General features: G+C 47.7%; 1 protein-coding gene across 1 annotated transcript in view; it reads right to left on the bottom strand.

Annotated features, from left to right (window-relative positions):
- Nucleotides 1-20215, bottom strand: part of LOC127648273 (interferon-induced very large GTPase 1-like) — a 39511-nt gene that overhangs the window by 11818 nt on the left and 7478 nt on the right. The window contains exon 4 of the mRNA XM_052132860.1: nt 9042-9130. Coding sequence (XP_051988820.1) covers nt 9042-9130 — 89 coding nt within the window. The remainder of the gene's footprint in view (nt 1-9041; nt 9131-20215) is intronic.

The raw sequence follows: 20215 nt of genomic DNA, 5'->3' as shown, positions 1-20215 counted from the left end.
AAATTCTGTCTGCCAATTTCTCATTGGCCTTTTATCAAAGTTCAGTGATGCGAAAGGCTCTCAAGAGAGACCCCTAGTGTCGCTTCTTCGACACAACGTCGAAGTGAGCAACAGATGGGGAACCGCAAATACTAATCTCCCCGAAGCAATCATAATAAGGTGATCTCCCTCAAGAGAGGCACATGACATAGTCAAGTATTATTGTTTATAGTGCCCAACCGATATTATCGGCCGATATTAGCCTTTCACCAATATATCGGTATTGGCGTATGTGTTTACCGATATGCGCCAAAATGAAAACTTTTTTCAGAACATATACACTCACCTAAAGGATTATTAAGAACACCATACTAATACTGTGTTTGACCCCCTTTCGCCTTCAGAACTGCCTTAATTCTACGTGGCATTGATTCGACAAGGTGCTAAAAACATTCTTTAGAAATGTTGGCCCATATTGATAGGATAGCATCTTGCAGTTGATGGAGATTTGTGGAATGCACATCCAGGGCACGAAGCTCCCGTTCCACCACATCCCAAAGATGCTCTATTGGGTTCAGATATGGTGACTGTGGGGGCCATTTTAGTACAGTGAACTCATTGTCATGTTCAAGAAACCAATTTGAAATGATTCGAGCTTTGTGACATGGTGCATTATCCTGCTTGAAGTAGCCATCAGAGGATGGGTACATGGTGGCCATAAAGGGATGGACATGGTCAGAAACAATGCTCAGGTAGGCCGTGGCATTTAAACGATGCCCAATTGGCACTAAGGGACCTAAAGTGGGCCAAGAAAACATCCCCCACACCATTACACCACCACCAGCCTGCACAGTGGTAACAAGGCATGATGGATCCATGTTCTCATTCTGTTTACACCAAATTCTGACATACAGTACCATCTGAATGTCTCAACAGAAATCGAGACTCATCAGACCAGGCAACATTTTTCCAGTCTTCAACTGTCCAATTTTGGTGAGCTCTTGCAAATTGTAGCCTCTTTTTCCTATTTGTAGTGGAGATGAGTGGTAGCCAGTGGGGTCTTCTGCTGTTGTAGCCCATCCGCCTCAAGGTTGTGCGTGTTGTGGCTTCACAAATGCTTTGCTGCATACCTCGGTTGTAACGAGTGGTTATTTCAGGCAAAGTTGCTCTTCTATCAGCTTGAATCAGTCGGCCCATTCTCCTCTGACCTCTAGCATCAACAAGGCATTTTCGCCCACAGGACTGCCGCATACTGGATGTTTTTCCCTTTTCACGCCATTCTTTGTAAACCCTAGAAATGGTTGTACGTGAAAATCCCAGTAACTGAGCAGATTGTGAAATACTCAGACCGGCCCGTCTGGCACCAACAACCATTCACCTTTCTTTCCCATTCTGAAATTTAGTTTGGAGTTCAGGAGATTGTCTTGACCAGGACCACACCCCTAAATGCAATGAAGCAACTGCCATGTGATTGGTTGATTAGATATTTGCATTAATGAGAAATTGAACAGGTGTTCCTAATAATCGTTTAGGTGAGTGTATATGCGGAAAACAATGCTTTAAAATTGGTGTCATAACGTAGTTTGTCCAGCAGAGCGTGCTCAGACACCACTGTTTATAGAGCTGACTTAGAGTGATGTTTACCACAAATATTATTTTACTCATAAATCCAAAACTGCCATTATAAAAACCATAAATAATAATGATGAATAATGCCAGTGCTGTCTGTGAAACACTGCAAAAAAATTATGAAAATAAAAAGTAGTATGGCTGTTGATTTAACGCGTTAATTAAGTGCGATTAATTTTACAAAAATAACGAGTTAAAAAAATTCACACATTTAATCGCACTTCCACCAGACTATAATTTGGAAGATTCCTGAGGAATGCAACTTGCCACCTGTTTACTCCAGAGGGCAGTGTTATGTCTGAAAACGTTCAGTATTGTTTCCTGTTGGACTCTGTTGTGTTAAGCACTGCGAGTGACAGGTTACGGTGCCTTTAAGGCTTACCGCAGTGATTTACGACAAGGGTCAACAAATGTAATGTTTTGCGACAGTTCAGTATACACAACATGAACAGAGCTACACGGCGTGGTTATTGAGTCTTACACAAACACAACATTTGGCGAACGAGGATGTCTGAATTCGTCTTACCACCACCGCCACCTTTCCTACCTGTTCCCGGTGATCCAGCTGTTCCTTGGGATCGCTGGCTGACGTCGTTTGAGGATTATCTGCTAGCTTTGGGACACTCGGACCTAGCGGAGGCGAGGAAGTGCGCGCTCCTGCGCCATTGTCTCAGGCAGGAGGGACAGCGAATCTTCGCCACGCTCACCTTATCGGATGATAAATACGTCACAGCCACGACCGCCTTGAAGGCCCACTTCAGCTCCGGAAGAAGCCGGCGGATGCACCGTTTTGAGTTCCGTCAGAGAACGCAAAAGCCGGGTGAGACCGTTGTCCACTATGTATCAGCATTACGTGAGCTGGCTAGACTTTGTGATTTTGGGGCTTTGGAGGATGGACTTATAGTTGACCAGTTAATAGAGAAAACGTCATGTAACCAACTGAGGGAGAGACTTTTACTAGAGCCAGACTCCACGACACTAGCGGACGCTTTAGTAATTGGAAAGCAGTTGGAAACGGCCCTAATGGAGGCGCGCAAGTTAGCGCGCTACGCACGAGCCTGTGACATCATCACCACCGTCAGTTCAGCACACAGAGACTGCAGAGGCGGCTGACTGGGTGAGTGACCGTTTGGTTGTACAGAGAGTGGACAGGGGGCCTAGGGAGAGTGGGCACAAGAGCTGTAGTAACTGTGGCTCCCCTAAACATGCAACCAGAGATCAGTCATGCCCTGCCCAAGGGAAACGTTGTCGTAACTGCAACAAGTTGAACCATTTTGCACGCTGCTGTCGCTCTTCCCCTGCTTGCCATGATACTGCGGCTGTCCCCATAAACACTGTACAGACCTCACAGCCTTCGTTCAAGCTCTGCACATGCCGTGTGGGCACAGCTCTCATTCCACTCCTCGTGGACACAGGGGCGAAAGTGTCAATTCTAAACAAATGCACATGATCGCTTTTTCAGTCACGTGCCTCTGGAAGCAGTTGCTAAACCCCTGTTAGGCTACGGCCATTCTCCCATCTCAACTCTGGGTGTGGCCCGCCTGCCCGTCAGGTATGATCAACAATGTGCGCCTGCCACCATGTTCTGCATCACCTGGAAGGGAGCTAACATTATGGGCCTAGACTTGTTCCTTGCCCTGGGTTTTAGTGTGAGTGATGCTAGGGGCCTGCATGTCCTGCAAGTTGCCACCTCCTGGCCTGACCACTACCCACAAGTGTTCAACGGGCTGGGCCGCATGACTGGTTTTGTACACCAGCCCACTGTAAAACCATCAGTCCGCCTTGTTATCCAGCCCCTACGGCGCATTCACCTGGCCCTCCGTGACGCGGTGGAGGCCGAACTGCATCGCCTTGTGGAGGCGGACGTCATAGAGCCTGTCGACGCCTCGCCGTGGGTGTCTAACCTGGTGATAGCCAAGAAAAGGGGGGGCGGACTGCAGCTCTGTGTCGACCTCACAGATGTCAACAAAGCCATCATCACTGATAAGTATCCCCTACCTACGGCTGAGGAGCTCACTAGCCATTTCCACGGCTCCATTGTTTTCAGTAAGATGGACTTACGAAACGGCTACCTCCAGGTCCCTCTGGCACCGGCCAGCATGGATCTTACGGCGTTTGTCACGCACGTGGGGGCTTTCAGGTTTAAACGTATGGCATTTGGACTTTCATCAGCCCCGAGCTGTTTTCAGAAGATAATGTCACTCATACTGGCCGGTATCCAGGGTGTCTCCATCTACCTGGATGACGTGGTGGTGCATGCGCCCTCCACCGCACTGCATGACGATCGCCTGGAGCAGGTTTTTCAGCGTTTCGAACAGCATGGGGTCACACTGAACTCTGAGAAATGCATGTTCGGGGTTGAGGAGGTCGAGTTCCTGGGCTTCAGGCTCTCGAAGGAGGGCATCGCCCCAATAATGTCCCACATTGAGGCCATTCTGTCCCTGCCAGACCCGCATTCACCATCCCAGCTGTCTTCCTTCCTAGGGATGGCCGCTTACTACCTCAGATTCATGCCACACTACTCTGACTCAACGGCCCCCCTCCGCCAGCTTCTCAGGAAGGATATTCCGTGGGACTGGACCCCGGCCTGCCACGAAGCCGTGTGCATCCTCAAACGGCAGCTCACGTCCCCACCCACACTGTCCCATTTTAGCCTGACCGCGCCCACTATGGTCACCTGCGATGCTTCCGGGGTGGTGCTAGGCGCTGTGCTCTCACAGATTCAAGAGGGGGTGGAATGCCCGGTGGCTTTCGCCTCACGGGCACTTACTCCAGCAGAACAGAAGTATTCGGTGGGGGAGAGGGAAGCCCTGGCCTGCCTGTGGGCGTGCGAACGCTGGCATGTTTACCTATACGGGAGGCCTTTCACCATCCGCACGGACCGCCAAGCGCTGACGGCACTGCTGGCAACTAAAGGCTCGGGGCACAGGCCCATGAGACTGCTGCGGTGGGCTGACAGGCTGAACCAGTATAACTTCAGTCTGGAGTTTATGCCTGGGCAGGCCAACACGGTAGCCGACCTCCTGTCTAGAGCTGTGTCTGTGACGAAGGAGACGGCCGAGGTGACACCAGACACAAAGAGCGACGAAGACTGGGTCCACATCCTGCACGGCCCCCTCAGTTCGGTAGTCACTCTGGCGGAGCTGCAGCAGGCCTCAGCTACAGACGAGGCCCTCACAATTCTTCGTAACTACGTCCAGGACGGCTGGCCGGCCAAAGTGGATGACAGGTTGCTTCCCTATTACCGCTTCCGCAACGAGCTCTCCTGCTGGGGGGCAGTGTGTCTGGCCCGTGGCCACCGTGCGGTCGTTCCGGAGATTCTCAGGTCCAGAGTACTAAACATGGCGCATGAGGGGCACCTGGGGGTGGTCAAGGTGAAGCAGCGCTGCCATGACACAGTGTGGTGGCCCCACATAGACTCTGATGTTGAGGATCTGGTGCGTAACTGCGTCTGCTGCCTCCTGAGTGGGAAAACTGGTCAGCCTGCCACAGCCCCTCTCACCCCGACCCCTTGGCCGTCTTCACCCTGGGAACATATTCAGGTCAACCTCTGTGGAGAACTTCACGGGGCACCTGCTCACGCTCGCTACCTGCTGGTTGTGCACGATCTTCATTCGAAATGGCCAGAGGTTTTCCAGCTGAGCTCCATCACTGCACACTCCATCATCGACCGCCTGGACAACCTGTTTGGGCGCTGGGGCCTCCCCAGTGTTGTCAAAACGGATAACGGGCCCCAATTTGCTTCGGCAGAGTTCACTGAGTTTCTAACGATACGGTCCATCAAGCACATCAGGACGGCAGTGTATCACCCAGAGAGTAATGGGGGGGGGGGTGGAAAGACTGAATAAAACTCTTAAAAATGGAATCCAAGCTTGTCTGGAGGAAGGGAAAACCTTCAGCAACGCACTCGACCAAACTCTCCTGACCATCCGGGAATCCAAACATTCCACCACTGGAGTGTCACCTGCATTGCTCATGATTGGGCGCGAACTAAAGCAACCAATGGACTGTTTGAGAGCTGAGCCAGCTCCTACACGTGAAAGCCCAGGGCTCCAGAAAGCCAGAGCTCAGGTGAAAGGTTCGCAGGCTCGGATGAAAGCGAGATTTGATGTCACGCACAGAGTGCAAAACCCCTCACTTTCTGCAGGGGTTTGGGTCAGGATCAAACACCTCCACCGCCAAAATAAGCTGCAGTCATACTGGTCAGAGCCCCTGCGGGTGACTAAGCAGTTGGGTCCTGCCACTTACAGACTGGAGAATGGGACTCGTTGGCACTCAAACCGCCTGCACAGAGTCGCAGCCCCCACAGCACCAGTATCACCTCCGTCCCCAGCAGTGGCTCTAGGTTGGCAGCCCAGGCCAAGAGCTAACCGGTTGGGGGGTAATCCACCAGCACCGCCCGACGCAGCTTCACGGCCAGCACGCCCTCAGAGAATGAGGGTCCCGCCCGTCTGGCATGGGGACTATATGACAGGGTGATTGTGACACTGGGGAATGGGGGCTGAATGTTATGTTTCAGTTTCCAGGGCGGGGAGAAAATGTTATGTCTGAAAACGTTCAGTATTGTTTCCTGTTGGACTCTGTTATGTTATGCACTGCGAGTGACAGGTTATGGTGCCTTTAAGGCTTACGGCAGTGATTTACGACAAGGGTCAACAAATGTAATGTTTTGCGACAGTTCAGTAAACACAACATGAACAGAGCTACACGGCGTGGTTGTTGAGTCTTACACAAACACAACAGGCAGTAAGTGAAACTTCAGCTGTGTGAGCAACGCACAGTTTATACAGTCAAAAAAAAACTTCAGTAGGCGTTCTTGCATTCAAAATTCTCTTTTGAACAAGATTGAGTAAACTATATTGAACTTGACACAGGGACCTATACATTTTATGTTTATGATGCAACACACCCGAGACTCTACACAAGCATGTCTGATGCAGGGTGTGGCTGGAATGAGATGGTGCAACATTCGGAAATTACCCCATAAATATCTAATCACAAATAAAATCAAAGAAATATCCTTCAAACTTATTTATAAGTACTACCCCACTAATTATTTTCTTATAGGGAGATTTCATTGTGATGTCGATATATTCTGTACATTTTGTGGTCTGCAGGAGGAAACATTTTTTCGTTTATTTTGGAGTTGTCTCTACTCGACTTGTTTTTGGTCTGATTTCTGCAAGATTGTTAGAGATCATATCATTCCAAGCTTTCAACTTTGTTTTGAAAATGTTTTATTTGTTTTTTTAACTATGACATGTCTCTTCATAAGGAATATTATTTGTTTAATTTTCTGCTTTCGTTGGCAATGTTTAGTATTCATAAATGTAAGTATGGTGGTTATAAACCATTAGATTTAATATTTTTATTTCAGAGGTTCAGCAATACCTAAAGAATAATTTCCAATTTGAGTAACAAGAAAGCTGTAAAGTGTATTGAAATATGTAAACAATTTAATATTTTTATTTAAACCATTTATTTATTTTCCTTTTTGTTGTTGTTTGTTTTAATATACTTCTTGGCTCTAGATGTACAAGTTTTGTAAGCATTAACTAAAAAAATCATAATAAATCACCAACTGATTGATGAATTCACTTGTGAAATGGATTGCTGTTGTTACGAAGGCAGACAAGGGTAGACGAGGAGTGGGGATCTAAATGCGGTTTTATTGTAAATAACTAGACAAACAAAACATCCACAATGGGAAACAAAAGATATAAACAGGGGAAACCGTCCACGACGGGCTCAGGCAGGAACATTCACATCCAACGATTGACAGAGACTGAACAAACAACGGGGCTTAAGTACACAGGGATTGTGATGATCAAACGAGACACAGGTGAGAACAATGAATGAGTGCTGGCAGTGATGAGGGCCGGGAATTATGGGAAGTGTATTTTTATGACAGTTGACAAGTGAAACACTTGGCAGACAACAGGGGATCGTGACAGCTGTGAACTGTGACAATGATTGACTTATGATCAATATAATGGTAGTAAACAATATATTGTATTCTAAAGCTGCTTTTTGTATTGTCTTATTGATGATGAACTACAGACCTAAAAACTAGCTATTTTCCAAAATTTCTAAATAAATAAAAACTTTTTTTGGCACCATTAGAACGAAACTAAAACTACATATTTTATTTTACTGTAAAAAAGAAAGAAAGAAAAGAATTACATAAGAAATGTGTAGCTTATTAAAAAAACTTTATTATTAACTGTAATCCTGGTGAATACGAGGCCAATTCTATAAGCACTTTTTTTCCGAACATTGTGTGTGGATCTGAAATTATTTAATGGATCTTTTCTGCATTCACGTTAGTTGTGAAGGGATATTCCATTACTCAGGCTTTTTAAATTATTATCATTATTATTTATACATTTTATTAGACAAGAATACAATTTCAGTCATAATTTCTTAACTTGAAACTTTAAAACCCTCTGGTTTATATTTTAAAGGAAAATTCCAGGATGATCTTTAAGCCGCACTTCATAGTAACACTTCAAGGGACGCGTGTGTGCTTATGAGTGTGTCAACAACACAGCAGAACTAATTTACTGTTGCATGCTGAGCATGCAGACAATATAAAGCATTTATTTATTAAAAGCATTCTTTGCGATTTACAAAACTATTGCATAGCTTCAAGAGACTTTGGATATAATGCACAAGTCATATGGACTAGTTTAAGGGTGCTAATATGCTGCTTTAATATCTATGACACAATAACACACAATACCAGTGGACTGGAAAATGCTCATTATAAATATGGTAATGAAGGGAGTGATTATTCTGAAGAAGTAGACTTTAATGGGCAACGTAAACAATGTGAGTGTTTCCACATTTGAAAGTAACTGTTTGCCTTTGTTCTCTTTCTGACAAAAAAATAAAAATTAAAAATTAAAATATAATTTTCAGCTGAAATCTTTCAGCAGCTGAAATCTCTGTTCATCCCTAACTGCTTCCCCAACAAAGTTTGTCTAATCATCACTAAACATGGGTCAGATGATCTCCAGACCATGTCTGAAAAAACTAACTATTTAATTTGTTTTACTGAATCTGCACTAATGAATATAATAATAAACATGAGAAGCAGTAGTCAATATGTATCTTGGCAATGCTTTTGTTTATGGCAGTGAAACTTAGTATGTTACTTAAGAACAATGTCCTAAGCATAATTCATTTATTATTTTTTGTATTTTGTAACATCATAAAAAAAATTTAAATGTCTATCATTAGTGTTTACAAATCTGGTTTAAAGTTTCTGGGAAGGTCCATTTTATTTGGCCCTTTTGAGGATAAAAAAAAAAAAATTCTAAACATGCTCAAGACATCCAGGTCAGATTTGTTTGTCAGATTTCAGCCTTTGAATGCATTATTTATCCTACTATGGTATAAAATGTGCTGTGATAAAGTGGCATCATAATCACCTTTCTTGAATCACTTGTTTCGGAATCTTCAGATGTTTGCTCTGGGCTGCTGTTTCCTGTTGGACCCTTCTCTGTGTTTTCAGTTGAATCTGAAAAAAAGAAAAATGCATTAGTCTTGGTTTACTCACTGGGGGGTATGTTATGTGCTATTTTTTCTATTTCAGTAGTTCGCAGTTAATGTTATCCTGTATTAAGGATAGTGTAAACGTGTGTCTCACTGTCCGGGGCAAAGGTCTTGAGGCTCAAGACAAGCTTGAATACTCCCCCGGACTGGATTAGTATTGATGGAATAGTTAGGAGGAGATGGGGAGGTGGTGGGATGCCAGAAACTCTCAATGCTATGTAGAGGTAAGCATCTGTTTATATACTGTTACTCTGGCTGTGTGACTGGTAGGATTTAATGAACTTGCTCCTCCCGAACCTTGTTAATAAAACTGCATTTCAGTAGTTAGCAGTTAATGTAATCCTGTATTAAGGTCAGGGATGTTTCCCTGCTACCCCCACAGCTGGACACCAGATCCTTTCCAATGCCTCTCATTCTTGCTTTCCCATGAAGACATTTCTCATTTCCCATCATGACATATCTATACTTAAACCAACCCCCATTATATTAAGTAGGAGAGTGATGTGAAACGAGCAGCGAGACTGCCTTAGCCGCCAATGCAAAGCTTAGCACGGCTTCACACCCCCATTCAATCCCCTCCAGAAAACCCTGGAAAAGGTGAGACAGGGCAGCTGAAATAAATCCTTCCTAACAGCCTTCCGCATACTACCTTACCACATGTTGGAAATGTCCACCATTCCTTCTCACTTCTGAACACCCCGCTTTTGATCATTCCTTCTTCCTATACTTATCCAATGATACAAATATATTTCAACATGCATTACACTGATGTTCAGATAAATTCTCAAAAAAAGCCGACCTCTGAGTGGCAGCCCTCCATCTGTTTTCCCTGCACTCGGCTGCCAGATCAGCATATTTTAGCTTCATCCTCTCATAAGCTACCTCCAGTCCCTCTTTCCATGGGACAGTAAGCTCAACCATTAAGACTTTTCCTTTCTGCTGATGACCAAATCACTATGTCTCAGAAGGATATTTCTAAACCAAGGTCAACCACCACAGTCTGATTATCTCCAGGTGCAAGGATCGACCTTGCCTCCCTTGGTGCCTTGCATTGTGCAGAACCTCCCTTTTTGACAAACTCGATGTACTACCTTTGTGGAGCATGATGTCCTTTGATGGCAAGAGTCCTTGCTGATGCTGACTGACTACTCTAATCGTGTACCTTTCCTCTTCCATCTTAGATACCTCCATCACTACCATGAATTCTAGAGGCTTCTGACCACAGTTCGGCAGCCATCTCCATCCAAGGCCTGCTCTACCTGAAAAATCTCTTGATGCTTCAGCCTTGAAACTGCCATGTTTATAAATTCCTCTGCCTTCCAGACATGGCCTGTTTGGACCTGGACTTGACAAGCCCTTACACACTGGAATGTTGTTTCCCTTAGCTCAAACAACTTTGTCTTCTCCTGCTTGTAACCCAGGGTTATGGATTTTCGAGGGAATTATAAGGCATTTTATTTTTAAAACAATGCAACATCTGAAACCCCAGCCACTTCCTAATGTAACTATTGGCCTTGATGTCCATCCTTGCCACTGCCGCTGCAGTGATATCACACATTTTTAACGGCCACATATGGTGATGATACAAGCTGAATTGATAGCACCAGACCTTTTATTTACCTGGGAGATGACAAAGGTCTATTTTATATAAGCCCTGGTTCTGCACCAACCTGCCATTTGTTTATCTGAAATATCTGCTGTGTATTCTCTCCCTAAACTTCAAATAGACTGCTCTGCCATCAGTGGGATTCTTTCCCCATCCACCTCAAAAGATATCTGGGCCCTTATTCACAAAAAAATCTTAAGTCTAAAAGAAGCTCCTAAAGCAAAAATATCTCTTAGAAATTACTGGCTTCTCACTCCTAATTTAATTGATGTGCATTCACAGGGAATCATGACAATCGTGGGGCTAGCTGTGTTTTGATGCTGTGGACAGGATGCACACTCATTACAACAATACATGATTGTGTCATTAAATGAGGATTATTGAATTAATCGATCAGGAACCACCACAACAACAGCAAACAATTATGTGAGGGATTCACATTGATCTCAAACCCTCGCCGCACAAAAACCACCACCACAACAACAAACAATTCCAGTAAGTCATGGCATCCACTCATGTTATCGCCTTCTGCATTACATGCCACATGTTTACTATAGCTTTTTCTGTCAGCAGTGAGGGATTCACACGTGATAAATGTAAAGAATTAGACAGGCTGGTGGAGAAGGTTAATGAGTTAGAGGCACACATCTGAACTCTAGTGGACATCAGTGAGAAAGAGAAGCCAATAGATACGGTTTTGGTTGCGGGTAGAACAGCAAGGAACACACACATTTTGGACGTCTCAGTAGCATGCTCCCTCAACAAAACAGCACCACTCTCCAGTTCATGTTAGGGTTTCCAATTGATTCTCCCCACTAAGTGATTCACCCATTGAGAATAATTTTGAATGAGCCCTAGTAATAGGTGATTCTATTGTAAGGGAACTTGGAAATAGAGACTCCAGTCAACATTGTTAAATGAATTTCTGGTAACAGAGCAGTTGACATCAAATTAAATGTACGATTTTGGTGTAGACCTGGCCTTCTGAAGAGAGGGAAGGTGCTGCTCTCCTCTCTAGTAATTTGGCTCTTAGACTTAATAGTGATAGTACAGGCGTATGCAAAAGTTTAGGCACCCCTGACAATTTGCATGATTTTCATTTATAGTAATATTTTGGTAGTAAAATGAGGTTCATTTGATTAACAGAAAATGTGCAATATGCATCAAAACGAAATTAGACAGGTGCATAAATTTGGGAACCCTTTTCATTTTGTTGATTTGAATACTTGTAATTACCTAGCACTGATTAATTGGAACACACAATTGGTTTGGTGAGCTCATTAAGCCTTGAACTTCATAGACAGGTGAATCCAATCATGAGAAAAGGTATTTAAGGTGGCCAATTGCAAGTTTTTGTTCTCTTTCACTCTCCTCTGAAGAGTGGCAACATGGGGGCCTCAAAACAACTCTCAAATGACCTGAAAACAAAGATTGATCAACATTATGGTTTAGGAGAAGGCTACAAAAAGCTATCACAGAGATTTAAGCTCTCAGTGTCCACTGTGAGGAACATAGTGAGGAAATGGAAGACCACAGGCACAGTTCTTGTTAAGGCCAGAAGTGGCATGCCAAGTAAAATATCGGAGAAGCAAAGGTGAAGGATGGTGAGAATGGTCAAAAACAGCCCACAGACCACCTCCAAAGACCTACAACATCATCTTGCTGTGGAAGCAGCCTTTTCTGCAAACATGCCACAAACAGAGTCGCTTGAGGTATGCAACCACACATTTGGACAAGCCAGCTTCATTTTGAAAGAAGGTGCTGTGGACTGATGAAACAAAGATGGAGTTATTTGGTCATAACAAGGGGCGTTATGCATGGCGGCAAAAGAACACAGCATTCCAAGACAAACACTTGCTACCCACAGTAAAATTTGGTGGAGGTTCCATCATGCTGTGGGGCTGTGTGGCCAGTGCCGGTACTGGGAATCTTGTTAAAGTTGAGGGTTGCATGAATTCCAATCAATATCAGCAGATAAATGTAGAGGAATCAGTCACAAAGTTGAAGTTACGCCGGGGCTGGATATTTCAACAAGATAACGTCCCAAAACACTGCTCAAAATCTACTCTGGCATTTATGCAGAGGAACAAGTACAATGTTCTGGAATGGCCATCCCATTCCCAAGACCTGAATATCATTGAAAATCTGTGGGGTGATTTGAAGCGGGCTGTCCATGCTCGGCAACCATCAAACCTAACTGACCTGGAGATGTTTTGCAAGGAGGAATGGTCCAAAACACCTTCATCCAGACACTCATTACAGGCTATAGGAAGCTTCTAGGGTGTTATTTCTGCTAAAGGAGGCTCAACTAAATATTGATTTGATATTTCTGTTGGGGTGCCCAAATTTATGCACCTGTCTAATTTTGTTTTGATGCACATCGCACATTTTCTGTTCATCCAATAAACCTCATTTCACTACTGAAATATTACTGTGTCCTTCAGTTATTTTATAGATCAAAATGAAATTGCTGATCCAAACACCCAAATATTTATAAATGAAAATCATGGAAATTGTCAGGGGTGCCTAAACTTTTGCATATGCCTGTATTTGACTAACTGGGGCCCAGGTCAGGAAGCAGACAGAATGGCTTAACCATTTGTCTACAAGTTGTCTTGAGACATTATGCAGGTCACATAAATTACAACTGTATCACTTAGATATCACATAGAGACTGTGTCTGTTCCCCAACTACAAAACACAAACCCCTCACTAAATAATTTATTAAATTATTAAATGAGGTCAAACTTGGAAAAAAGATCAATAAATTAAATCTAAACATCATATAAAGGTAGGGCTAAAAAACGTCATGGTTACTTTTGTAACCTCCGTTCCCGGATGGAAGGAACGAGACGTTGTGTTCCCCTTGCCACGTCACTATCCCTACTATAGATAGCTACAGATGCGTCTGGGAAGGCGTCCTTTTCCATTCCTATTCTTTCAGGGGGAAAAGACCCTGCATAGACCACAACCTGCCCAGACTGTGGGGAGGTAACTTGTGGCAAATACACACGGGGGTTGTCAAGCCACCCGTGGACATGGTGCATTTGTAGATATTGCCTGACAAGGGACCCACACAGCCCTCAGGGTGAGCATCCCCTGCTGGCCTCAGTAATACCTCTTCCATCAGCAAACTTAGACCCCAGGAGGACCCCCATCCAGGTACTGACCAGGCTCAACCTTGTTTAGCTTCAGTGGGCAACCAGTCTTGAGATACAGGGTGATATGAATGCTGACAATGATATGTCTAATGAAACCTAGCAGTTAACTGAATGTTAAAAATGGGAAGCATGTACATTCATAATATTTGGATACTGCCCTTATGAAAAACATCCACTGCTAAACTCTCACACACACGGTGAACATACGCAAGATTGTATCATTAATTTGACAACTAATGTGGGTGCTAGAAAAAGCATCTAATTTCTGACAGAAAAAAAATCTGATCTGTCCACATATAACCAACAGTTTAAACAGTCTAAAAAAATCAGATTTGAGAAGAAAATAAAAATCCTGCAGTGTGAACAAACAAAACTGTCAAAAAAACAATCAGTCTCCATATACCAGTTATTTCTGCAATGGATGTTTAGTAACCTGTAATTAGTGAATGCTTACTGAATGTATCACGAGCATAGATTTAAACCATTCTCATTCAGATGCTCTGGTCCATGTGTTGCAGTGTGACAAATTCATGCTGCACATACTTTTTCAAATGAAAAAAACAAACAAAACGTCTAGGTTACGTATGTAACCTCCGTTCCCCGATGGAGGGAACGAGACGTTGTGTCAGAGAAGCGACACTAGGGGTCTCTCTTGAGTGCCGATATTCACCTCTGAACTATGAAAAAAGGCCAATGAGAGTTGGCAACCAGTATTTGCATGTCTTGAGAGAGAGGGCCCTGAGTCCAACTGAGTCTAGCGGCTCGAAGGGGGGTCTCTGGAGTCCCGTGAGGACAACCGAGATATCCCAGGAGGGGAACAGGTTAGGCTGGGAGGGAATCATCCTCCAGGCACATTTTAGGAACCTGACAATTAAGTCGTGCTTACCAAGAGACTTGCCGTCTACCGTGTCGTGGTGGGCCGCGATAGCGGCGACATACACCTTGAGGGTGGAGGGGGACAGCCTCCTCTCCAGCCTCTCCTGTAGAAACACGAGCACTGACCTAACCGCGCACTTCTGTGGGTCTTCGGCTCGGGAAGAACACCAGTCTGCAGAACGCCACTTTAGGGCGCCACTTTAGGGCGTAAAGATGCCTGGTCGAAGGGGCTCTGGCTTGGTTAATGGTGTCTATAACGGCCGGTGGTAGACTGGCTAGAACTTCCGCATCCCCTCCAGGGACGTGGAGGTTCCAGAGGTCTGGATGCGGATGCCAGAGCGTGCCCCGTCCCTGAGAAAGAAGGTCCTTCCTCAGGGGAATTCGCCAGGTATTGGCTGTCGTGAGGAGCGTGAGATCCGAGAACCACGTCCGGTTGGGCCAGTAGGGGGCCACCAGAGTGACTTGCTCCTCGTCCTCCCTGACCTTGCATAGCACCTGTGCAAGAAGGCTCACTGGGGGAAAAGCGTACTTGCGCCGCCCCGTGGGCCAGCTGTGTGCCAGCACATCTGTCCCAAGGGGAGCCTCTGTGAGGGCATATCAGAGCGGGCAGTGGGAGGTTTCCTGGGAGGCAAACAGGTCTACCTGGGCCTTGCCGAACCTGTCCCAAATCAGCTGAACCGACTGGGGTTGGAGCCTCCACTCTCCGCTGGGCAAGCTTTGTCTTGATAGCGCGTCCGCTATCACATTGAGGTTGCCGGGGATGAGAGTGGCGCGCAGTGGCGTGAGTCGCTGCTGGCTCCAAAGGAGGAGACGACGGGCGAGCTGTGACATGTGGAGGGAGCTTACTCCGCCTTGGCGGTTTATGTAGGCCACCACCGTGGTGCTGTCTGTCCTGACTAGGAGGTGCTTGCCGCGAATTAACGGAAGAAACCTCTTCAGGGCAAGGGACACAGCCAGCAGCTCTAGGCAGTTGATGTGCCAGCGCAGCGGGCCTCGGTTCCACCGGCCTGCGGCTGCGCGCCCGTTGCAAACGGTGCCCCAACCCAGTTTACGAACACGTCGGGACACCTGCTGCAAGGGCACTCCTGCCCTAAAAAATCAGATGTCTGTCCAGGGTTTGAAGGTTTGGCGGCAGGCAGTGGTAACTTTCACCTTGTGCATGCCGCGGCGCCATGCTCGTCTCGGGACTCGAGTCTGGAGCCAGTGCTGAAGTGGTCTCATATGCATCAACCCCAGCGGTGCGGCCGCCACAGAGGATGCCATATGCCCCAGGAGCTGTTGGAAACATTTTAGAGGGACCACGGTGCCTGGCTTCAAGGAAGCGAGGCATTTCAGCACTGACTGAGCACGATAGTTGGAGAGACATGCTGTCATTGAGACTGAGTCTAACTCCAAACCGAGAAAAGAAATGCTCTGGACCGGGGTGAGCTTGCTCTTCTCCCAGTTGACCTGAAACCCTAAACGGCCGAGGTGCTCGAGCACCTGGTCTCTGTGTGCGCATAGTAATTCCCGCGAGGAGGCTAGAATGAACCAATCGTCGAGGTAATTGAGTATGCGTATGCCGGCTCCTCGGAGCGGGGCAAGAGCCGCCTCTGTGACCTTCGTGAAGACGCAAGGGGACAGAGACAGGCCGAAGGGGAGGACTTTGTACTGATACGCCTGGCCGTCGAACGCGAACCGCAGAAAGGGTCGGTGTCGAGGGAGGATCGAGACGTGAATGTACGCGTCATTAAGTTCCATCGCTGCGAACCAATCTAGATGCAGGACGCCAGATAGAATTTGTTTCTGGGTGAGCATTTTAAATGGGAGTTTGGGCAAGGTCTGATTGAAAACTCGCAAGTCCAAGATCGGTCGTAAGCCGCCGCCTTTCTTCGGTACAACGAAGTAAGGGCTGTAGAAACCCTTCTTCGTTTCGGTTGGAGGGACAGGCTCTATTGCGTCCTTGCCTAGAAGGGAGGCGATTTGTTCGCGCAGGGACTGAACGTGTCTGTCGTGCTCTGCGGAAAAACGAACGCCCACAAAGGGGGGCGTAGACCTGGCAAACTGAATTGCGTAACCGAGTCGAATGGTCCGGTGCAACCATCGCGACGGGTTGGGCAGCGAAAGCCATGCCTCTAAGCTCCGTGCAAGGGGCACCAAAGGGACAGGTTTTTTGGATGTACCCGGCGGGGCTTCGCAGCGGTGCGGAACAGGTAACGCGGCGTCGGGGGGCAACGCGGCCTCCCGAGGCCCTGGTGCTAAGAGCAAACTCAAAGCACTTACCTTGCTCCGCGCACCCGGCGGGGGGCGGGTTCATGACTGAGGAGGAGGTCCGACACTGGCGTCCTCTGGACTCGTCTGAACCGGCCAGCCGGGGAACAGCCGTGGGGCTGAGGGCGGGAACACCGCATCTAGGGAGCCGGCACTGTTGGGGCCTGAAAGCAGAGTGCCGTGAGAACGGCATTTGCGGGCCATGTGACCCAGAGGTAAAGGAAATAGCTCTGTTATTGAGAATTTGGTGCGGCAAATGAAAAAACAAAAGATTCTCCTCCCGGCCCTCCACCGGGGGACGGAGCGGTATTACCACCTCCGGAGCTAACTTCTTGCACTCTGGTTCCGCTGTCTCAGGAGCGCCTGGGAGCCTTCCGGGTCCTCAATGGGGTTCGTGAGACAGGTGGTGTACGCTTCCCACGGTTCGCTCGACGCCGGGGCTGAGAGCTGGGCCCGCTTTCTGGTTGAGGTGGAGCGGAAGGTCTTCTGTCCGTGGGAGGACGCCCTCGGCGAGCAGACGGGGCCAGGGCCGTGGCGGCAGGCTTGCGGCGAGGCATGATGTGAGAGATGGCCTCCGTCTGCTTCTTCACCAGGGAGAACTGCTGGGCAAAGTCCTCAATGGTGTCGCCAAAGAGGCCGAACTGGGAGACAGGGGCGTTGAGAAAGCGAGTCTTGTCAGCTTCACACATCTCGACCAAGTCCAGCCATTGCTGATGTTTCTGGACCACCAGTGTGGCCATCGCCTGCCCGAGTGCCTGCGCTGTGACCTTCGTTGCTCTTAAGGCGAGGTCGGTCGCTGAGCGCAGTTCCTGCAGCGTGTTGGGATCAGGGCCACCCCCGTGCATGTTTCGCAGTGCCTTGGCTTGGTGGACCTGCAGGAGAGCCATGGCATGCAGGGCGGAAGCGGTGAGCGAGGATGTTGCTCTACAGGACCGGGAAGGGAGTACAGGGCGACCCCGCAAGGTGGTAGTGCTTCCGGGGTATAGGTGGAGCGCAACAGCCCTATCCACCTGGGGAATCGCCGTGTATCCGTGGTGCGTTCCGCCGTCGAGGGTGGCGGGGCGGATGAGCAGGTGGCCTCAGGGAAGAATGGAACCGGGGGGGCGAGGCTGTGAGTGGCGCCCAGCACTCAAGAACCAATCGTCTAGCCGTGATGGCTGTAGGGAGGATGGAGGGTTCCAGTCCAAGCCCACGCTATCGGCTGCCCGGGAAAGCATATAGGACATCTGTGCGTCGGCCTCTTCCTGGGCATGCGAGCCCGAAAGCGGCAGCCCAGGGGAGTCCTCGGCATCAGAGCCCATGCCCTCCGGTGTCGCAACGAACTCATCGGCTTCCATCGCAAGAGGGTAGGCAGACTGGCTGTGAGGCGAGCCGCCGTCACCTCAAAAACCCTATACTTCCCGTGTTCACGTGCCCTCAACGTCGATATATTCGACTATCGTGGGTGCTGAGGCACGGGGGTATTCGATGATGCCGCCGGTTGAAGAGACGCTTGCGGGTTATCTCTCACCGGGCTCGGCATCATCGATGAAAAGACCCTCCCTCTCCACGAAGCCATGCAGGCCCACCTCCATCCTAGTGGGGAAGGTGTATCAAGCAGCAGGTCAGGCTGGTGCTGCCCTGCACACCATAACGGTCTTGCAGGCATACCAGATGCCCCAATTTCATATACTTCCTGGTTCCCGTGGAGGGTGAGGGGTTGCATCTGGCATTAGATCTTAAATCCTGAACTACCCAGTCTGGGTGTTCAAGTACAAGATGCTCGATCAAGACGATCGTGTCAAAAGCCCAACATCACATTTGGCTGGTCACCATTGTTCTTATGATGCACCTCTTCACTTAGAAGTTCTGCCGCAACACAGGAAGCTCCCGGGGTTCGCTTTCTGGGGCGAAGCCTTCCAGTATCGTGTTCTTCCATTTGGCCTAGCCCTCTTAACCCGCACATTCACAAATGCATGATGCAGCGCAGGCTCCTTTGTGACTCCGGGCATCCGCATTTTGAATTACGTAGACTTTCTATGTTTTGAATTACATAGGCTGATCCTAGCGCAATTCCAGCAACTGGCAGTTCAGCACAAGGATACCGCCTTAGCTCATCTAGTTTCTCTGGGGTTGGGGCTCAACGCCATGAAAACCATACTCTCTCCCACTCAGAACACTGTCCATTGGGTATGGGGTTTGATCACTATGCAGGCACAACTGTCTCCCGCTAGAATCGAGTCCACTCAGTATACCCTGAGCAAAGTCAGGCTAGGTCAAGGTTCTACTAGGTCTCAGGGCAACTGTGTCCTCTGTGATCCCTTTGGACCTTCTGCACATGAGACCGTTTTTGTTATGGCTCAAATCCAGGGGATTTCTTCCAAGGACCAAACCCCCTAGGCTAATAATGGTTACGCGCCTCGGGCTTTGTTCCCTTTCTATGTGGTTCAGACCCCGGTTTTCTACCTTGGGTCCCACTCTAGGTGCGTCTTGTTGTCGCAGGCTGCTAACGACCGATGCCTCCCTGACGTGTTGGGTAGCGACCTTAAGTGGTCGTCCAGCTTAAGGGGATAGGAGGGTCGTCAGCTCGGTTGTCACAGTCACTGTCTCGAGTTGATGGCTGTATTTCTGGCCCTGAAATACTTGTTCCTGAGGCTGCCATGACTTGGTACGGGTGGGCAATACAGCGGTAGCCTCTTACATAAACCATCAGGGAGATCCACGTTCTTGTCAGCTGTATTTCTGATGCGTTGGATTCTCCTTGGGGCCCAGGGCAGCTCCTGTCACTCAGGGCAGTTTATATCCCTGGATGCCCGTATGTGGGAGCAGATTTACTGTACAGGCAGAAAATACCAACGGGGGAGTGAAAACTCCACCCTAAGGTAGTAGTTGGCCAGAGTTCGCCAGCAAGGATCTTGCCTCTTACTGATAGCGCCGTGCTGGCCGAACATGGTTTGGTTCTCGGAGTTAATTCTTCCCCTGACGGTTCGCCTTGGGTGAAGGATCTTTCTCAGGCACAGGGGCCAAAATTTATTTAATAATTTCTTTCCTCGACGGTTCGCCTTGGGCGAAGGATCTTTCTCAGGCACAGAGGACAATATTTATGATAGCGCCACGCTGGCCGAACAGGATATGGTTCTCTGAGTTAATATCTCTCCTCCGAACAGGGAGGACCTTC

This window comes from Xyrauchen texanus, chromosome 8 (genome assembly GCF_025860055.1).
Source record: "Xyrauchen texanus isolate HMW12.3.18 chromosome 8, RBS_HiC_50CHRs, whole genome shotgun sequence".
Lineage (NCBI taxonomy): Eukaryota > Metazoa > Chordata > Actinopteri > Cypriniformes > Catostomidae > Xyrauchen > Xyrauchen texanus.
This window is presented reverse-complemented; position numbering and strand designations above follow the sequence as displayed.